The 6,000-nt window shown below is 48.1% G+C and overlaps 1 protein-coding gene across 2 annotated transcripts; it reads right to left on the bottom strand.

Moving 5' to 3' along the window:
- Positions 1-202: 202 nt before the first annotated feature.
- On the bottom strand, positions 203-3,391 carry LOC131913744 (zinc finger protein 688-like). 2 transcript variants are annotated; one of them, XM_059266537.1, is made up of 3 exons: positions 2,852-3,384; positions 2,446-2,559; positions 203-892 (listed from the first exon to the last, which is right to left on the bottom strand). In XM_059266537.1, exons 1-3 carry the CDS (start codon positions 3,045-3,047, stop codon positions 381-383), a joined length of 822 nt encoding a protein of 273 aa, XP_059122520.1. In that variant the 5' UTR covers positions 3,048-3,384; the 3' UTR covers positions 203-380. The 2 variants fall into 2 exon arrangements, with proteins under 2 accessions (XP_059122520.1, XP_059122524.1); XM_059266541.1 differs by lacking the exon at positions 2,446-2,559 and having other exon boundaries at positions 2,852-3,391.
- Positions 3,392-6,000: the final 2,609 nt, after the last annotated feature.

The raw sequence follows: 6,000 nt of genomic DNA, 5'->3' as shown, positions 1-6,000 counted from the left end.
TCTTGTTCTTTGCCTTTACCTATACCTACACCATCTGTGTGTGTGTGTGTGTGTGTGTGTGTGTGTGTGTGTGCATGCGCGTACTCATCCCCTCGGTTCTGTTCCTCTTGAGAACCCTGTCTAAAACAGTACTCTAACAACTGAATCACATCCCCAATCCAGTTCCCCCGCCTCCCTTTTTTTCAAAACACAAACACTGGGGAGGGGAGCAGGGGTCAGGTTTAATCTATATGAATCTTTACAGGCACTTTTCTTTTTACAAGTTTACAAGGGATCCTTGAGAAAAGTCAAAGTGATGTATTTCATTTCCTAAGTCTTGACTCAAGTCAGTTCTTAGTGCCAAGTTCATGCTCTTCTCCAGATGCAGGGAGCTATTCGGCTCACCCACACTCCTCAAAGATGTCTGGATAGTGCCGAAAGAGCACTGGTGGATCCCGGTCACCTCGGACTGGGGCTCCAGGCACAGCCCGGATGCCAGGCCTACGGCCACGGCGACCCCCTGAGCAGGAACGGTGGATCCATTGGTGTGCTTCCACAGCAAACTTCCTCTTGAACCGCATGCCGCACTCTGGGCAGGGGAAGGGTCGCTCACCCGAGTGCATGCGCCGGTGGCTGACCAGCAACGAAGGGTAGGTGAAGCGGCGCCCACAGTCCACACACACATGGCGCCTCTGGCTGTCCTGCACATCTGTGCTGGATACCTGGGCAGGAGGCTGTGCACCTGCCACCTGGCCTGGGGCAGCTCTGGTAGGTAGTTGTACCCCTGCAGAGGACTTGGGAGCCATGGAACAAGTCTTATGTTCAACCACCTCTTTAGACTGCAACTGAGAAGTCTCTGCAGGCCTCTCGGCTCCTTCCTTGCAGCCCTGCTCCTTCTTATCTGAAGTGTCTCCTGGGGAACAAATTAATTACATTTTTAAAACTCTCACTAGGGAAGTAACTATAATCCTAGCATTTGGAAAAGCTGAGGCAGGAAGATGGCCATGAGTTTGAGGCCAGCAAGGCCTACATAGTGAGACTTTGTCTCAGAAACGCAAAACAGGACGGTAGGGTATGGTGGCTGCTCGTCTTTAACCCTCGCACTTCAGAGGTAGAGGCAGATAGATTTCTGTGAGTATGAGGACAACCCTATCTAAATAGCAAGTTCTAGACCAGCCAGGGCTACCTGTCTTTAAAAAAAAATCAGCACAACAAAAATAAAACAAAACGGGCTGGAGAGCTGGCTCAGTGGTTAAGAGCACTTGTTGCCCTTCCAAAGAACCTGAGTTCAGTTCCCAAAGCCCACGTTAGGCAGCTCACAATCATCTATAACTTCCATACCAGGCAGTCTCATGCCTCTGGCCTCCTCAGGCAGCTGCACTCATGTGCACATCCCCACATGCAGACATATATATTTACATGTAATGAAAAATAAATTTTTGCCGGGCGGTGGTGGCGCACGCCTTTAATCCCAGCACTCGGGAGGCAGAGCCAGGTGGATCTCTGTGAGTTCGAGGCCAACCTGGGCTACCAAGTGAGTCCCAGGAAAGGCGCAAAGCTACACAGAGAAACCCTGTCTCGAAAAACCAAAAAAAAAAAAAAAAATTTTAAAAAACAAGTCTCAATAAAACATAACACTTTTGCAGAGACTACCCTAGCATTTACCCAGATAGTGCCAAAATACACTGTCGAATGGCTAACAAAAAGGCTTTGTTGAAAGTCAAGCAGCTAAAATTTCCTTCTTCATGTGTCAAATGGGAAAACAATTGTTTCAGGACTTCACAGGGTTATTACAGGATTAAATACATACATGCTTGTTGATAACTTTGTTGATGACTTAGTAAATGCTCAATAAACAGTAGATACTGTTGTATTTTGTATTTGGGGGTTTTGTTGTTGCTGTTGTTGTTGGTACTGTGGTACTTTTACAGATGAGGCACCATATTTGCTTCAGATTTCTTCGACTCAGGGCAGCGATGGGAGACGAGGCAAGCTGTCATTATACAGGCATTTTTCTCACATAACACTACGCCTTGAGAAATATGTCAGGCAGACCTGAAACCAGTTCGATTTTTAGGTTTTTTTGGAGGGCGGCTAACCGAGACAAGGTCTTACTATATGTAGCCTTGATTGGCCTCAAATCCACCTGCCTCTGCTGAGTGCTGGGGTTAAAGGTGTACGCCACCACAACCAGCCTTAGTTGGTTTTGAAAAGTGGGAAATGAGCAGTATTTAACAAACATCTGGAACCCTAAAAGTTCGGTGGGCTCTAAATTCTCCAACTCTGTTCTCAACAGGACTGCTCTCCCGAGTTTCCAAAAACAGGTCGGCTTTCTTTCCTTTAGTACCCGACAAACGTTGACTCTTGAAATTCTGTAGGGATGCTGGAATGGGGAATCTGAAAGAAAACTTTGCTAGAGAAGAAACCCCAGGGCAAACAGATGCAGGACCTGGGACAATCCCTCACCTCTCGGAGCTCCTCCCAGGCTTTCCCCCTCCTCAGGATCCTGGGCGGCGGGGCTCCAAGCCTCACTCTCCTGTTCCATCCAAGAGATGAGGGCTGGTTTGGGGCCCGGGAACCCTGAGAGAGAACAGGGGTCACAGTGCTGGCCTGAGCGACTGTCCCGGGCAGATAGCATCCCACTAGGGTGAGGGCATCTCCTCGGAACTTATGCTCAAATCAACCTGGGCAGGGTTTGCGGTGCTCTTGCCTGAATGGAGACTCCCGAGGAAGCCCTGGGAATGGAAGGTGACTGATGCTGCTGGTGGAAAAGTGCGGGATTAGGGCTCACAATCCACTTGGTCGGTCTACAGCATCTCCCCTGTGAACCCCCGAAGAGGATGGGGGGCGGGGCTCTGACCCGGGGCCTCACCGAGCGCGCCCAGGAGGCCGTAGGTCTCGCGCATCACCTCCCGGTACAGGGCTCTCTGCGCGGGCCGCAGGCAGCCCCACTCCTGCGGGGAGAAGTACACGGCCACGTCCGCGAAGCTCACGAGCTCAGGCTTCCTGAAACCGGGCCAGATCTCCCCGGGCATCGGCACCAGCAGCGGGGCCGGGGGTGGCGCCATCGGGGCTCCTGCCCCGGCAGCGGCTTGGCCGCCCCAGCCTCCGGCTTCCGGCCTCGGCTTCCCCGGGAAACCACGCCCCTGCCACGCCCTTGCCACGCCCCTTGGTCAGGGAGCGGAAAAAGTGGGCAGCGTGTGGCCGCTGAGGGCTGCAGGGCTCCGGTGGAGACTAGTAATGCCCCATAGTTCACTCCACAGCCGCTCGCACAGAGACACAGCTCGGGTGAAGGAACCCGGAAGATGCCTTTAGAAAATATGGCGACGGCCTGGCTTCAGTTGCCATTGACGGCACAAAGGCGCCATTTCTGCCGCTTGGCAAATATGGCGCCTTTCGGACCTCTGTGGCCCGCAGCGGTCCATTTGCCCTTAAATACAATGGCCGCATCAGAAGGATTGGTGTTCCTTTCTATGTGTGTGGGGAGGAGAGGCCTTCAAAAAATATGGGCCACCTGCTGCCTCAACGACCTCTCTGTGAGCAATCGCAGCGGCAGATGATTGGCTGTGACCGCAAGGAGCAGCTGTGCTGCAATTGGCTCCGGAATGGCGGGACATCTGAAAGGACTCTGAGGACCAGGACATCCCTGGTGTCAGAGGTCGGGTCTTCCCGGTGTCCCCACGTGCGTCCTGCTGATGTAACATGGAACCTGGTGGTCAGCTTCTGGAGCCTGGCAAAACCTGGGCATTGCATCTTAGAAACCAAGCTCGTGTCCACAGAGGAACTCACTATGTAGATCGGACTGAATTTGAACTCACAGAGATCTGCTTGCCTGTGCCTCTGTTTCTGGGATTAAAGGAGTGTTCCATCTCTCCTGGCTGTAACAGTTTTTAAAGAGGTGGAGTGTAGGCGTTAATGGAAAGCTAAATAAGTTTATTGTTTCATATGCTTAAATCTGCACACAAATTTGTGAAAAACTGAAGTTGGAGAGTGACTGAAAACATCTCACCAACCTCCTAGCACTTTCTGACTGTTGTTCAGTGCTACACATTTGTTCACACGTTTACATCTTCACTGAGATAGACTTTACTTACACTTTCTATTTTAGTCACCCATTCAGTATCAAATTTGATGGTCTGAGTATATTATATTATTTTTCAAACTGTGATTTTAAAAAATGTGTAAGAATGGGCCAGTGAAGGTTCAGCAGGTAAAGGTGCTGAGTTCAGTCCCTGTAGCCCACACAATAGTCCTGTGGAATAATCCTTCTGTACACTAGGAATATGTAGTACTCTCATTGGTTAATAAGGAATCTGATTGGCCTATAGCAAGACAGGATAAAGGTAGGTGGGGCAATCAAACTGAGGATGCTGGGATGAAGAGGGGCTGAGTGAGAGAGTCACCAGCAGACCCAGAGAGAGCAAGATGGGCATGCCAGACTGAGAAAAGGTACCAAACCATATGGCAAAGTATAGATAAGAAACATGGGTTAATTTAAGTGTAAGAGCTAGCTGTAACAAGCCTGAGATATTGGCCAAGCATTCGTAATTAATATTAAGCCTCTGAGTGATTATTTGAGAGCGACTGCAGAAAAGAAACGTCTGCCTACATGATAGGCAAGAACCAACTCTGGAAAGTTGGCCTCTAACCTCCATACTCACGCACACACGTGCGCGCGCACACACACACACACACACACACGAGAGAGAGAGAGAGAGAGACAGAGAGAGAGACAGAGAGAGAGACAGAGAGAGAGACAGAGAGAGAGAGAGAGACTAAATAGGTAAATGAAATTTAAAAATTTTACAAATGCATAAGAAAATTTGCCAGTTGAGCCCACTTTTAAAAATTTAGATCTATTTATTTTATATGTATGAGTATTTTGTCTGCATGTATGTATGGGCAACATGTGTGTGCTTGGTACCATCCGGCTTTAGAGGGCTTAGGTTCCCTGGAGCTGGTTATGAGCCACCATGTGGATGTTTGGAACCTCACTTGAGTACTCTGGAAAAGCAGCTGGCTCTCTTCACTGCCAAGTCTTCTTTTCAGCCCTAATGTAAATGTTTGTAAGTTTACAATTCAATGACATTTTGTATGTGCACAATGCTGTGCAACTGTCACCACTACATATTCATTTCTAAAAGGCTTTCCTTAGCCCCAAAGGAAACCTCTAATCTACTGTCTGTCTAAACTTGCTTGTTCTGGGTATTTTACATGAAGGGGATCGTGATTTTTTTTTCTTTTGTATCTGCCTTGTTTCACTTAACTGTTTTCAAAGTTCAGTCATGTTTTATCATATATTGCAATCGCACTCCTCTTTAGAAAGATTGTATTAAGATATTGATGGGAGAGGGATTAGATGGATCAGCAGGTAAAAGTGCTTTTGTGTAAGCCTGGTGACCTGAGTTCAATCCCTGGAACTCACGTAATAGTGGAAGGAGAAGCCAATGTGTTGGTGCATGATTTAATCCCAGCACTTTGGAGATAGAGTCAGGAAGATGTCTGTGGGTTCAAGGCCAGCATGGTCTACAATCTGAGTTCCAGGCCAGGCTACATAGTGAGACCTTGTCTCAACAATGACAAAAAAAAAAATGGAAGGAGAGAACCAACTTCACAAAGTTGTTTTTGACTTCCACACATGTCCCCAGACATATTATGTACACCCACACAACAATAAACAAAATAAAAATGAAAAGATAGTAGGTCAGAACTTGGAATATAGCTCTACAGAGAACTTGCATAGTAAGCACAAGGTATTGGTTCAGTCCTCAGACCCACATAAACCAACTGTGATGGTATGTTCCTGTAATCTGAGTACCTAGTATGTGGAAGCAGAAGGACAAGGAGTTCAAGATAATCCTCAGGTTTTGTCCCCAGCACCAACATGGCAGCTCATGGCCATCTCTAACTCATTCTTTGAGATTCAACTCCCCCTTCTGGCCTCCATGGGCACTGCACACACATGCAAACAAACACTCATACACATAAAATTAATCTCTTTGAAAAGATGACATAAAGCTT

This window comes from Peromyscus eremicus, chromosome 1 (genome assembly GCF_949786415.1).
Source record: "Peromyscus eremicus chromosome 1, PerEre_H2_v1, whole genome shotgun sequence".
In the NCBI taxonomy this organism is placed as follows: Eukaryota; Metazoa; Chordata; class Mammalia; order Rodentia; family Cricetidae; genus Peromyscus; species Peromyscus eremicus.
This window is presented reverse-complemented; position numbering and strand designations above follow the sequence as displayed.

Excerpts from the sequence above, each read along its gene's own strand:
- LOC131913744 (XM_059266537.1), bottom strand. The coding sequence starts at position 3,047 with ATGGCGCCACCCCCGGCCCCGCTGCTGGTGCCGATGCCCGGGGAGATC. Across the intron at positions 2,560-2,851 it reads CGGCCTCCTGGGCGCGCTCG|GGTTCCCGGGCCCCAAACCA; the intron begins GTGAGGCCCCGG and ends GTTCTCTCTCAG. Across the intron at positions 893-2,445 it reads CCTGGGAGGAGCTCCGAGAG|GAGACACTTCAGATAAGAAG; the intron begins GTGAGGGATTGT and ends TTTGTTCCCCAG.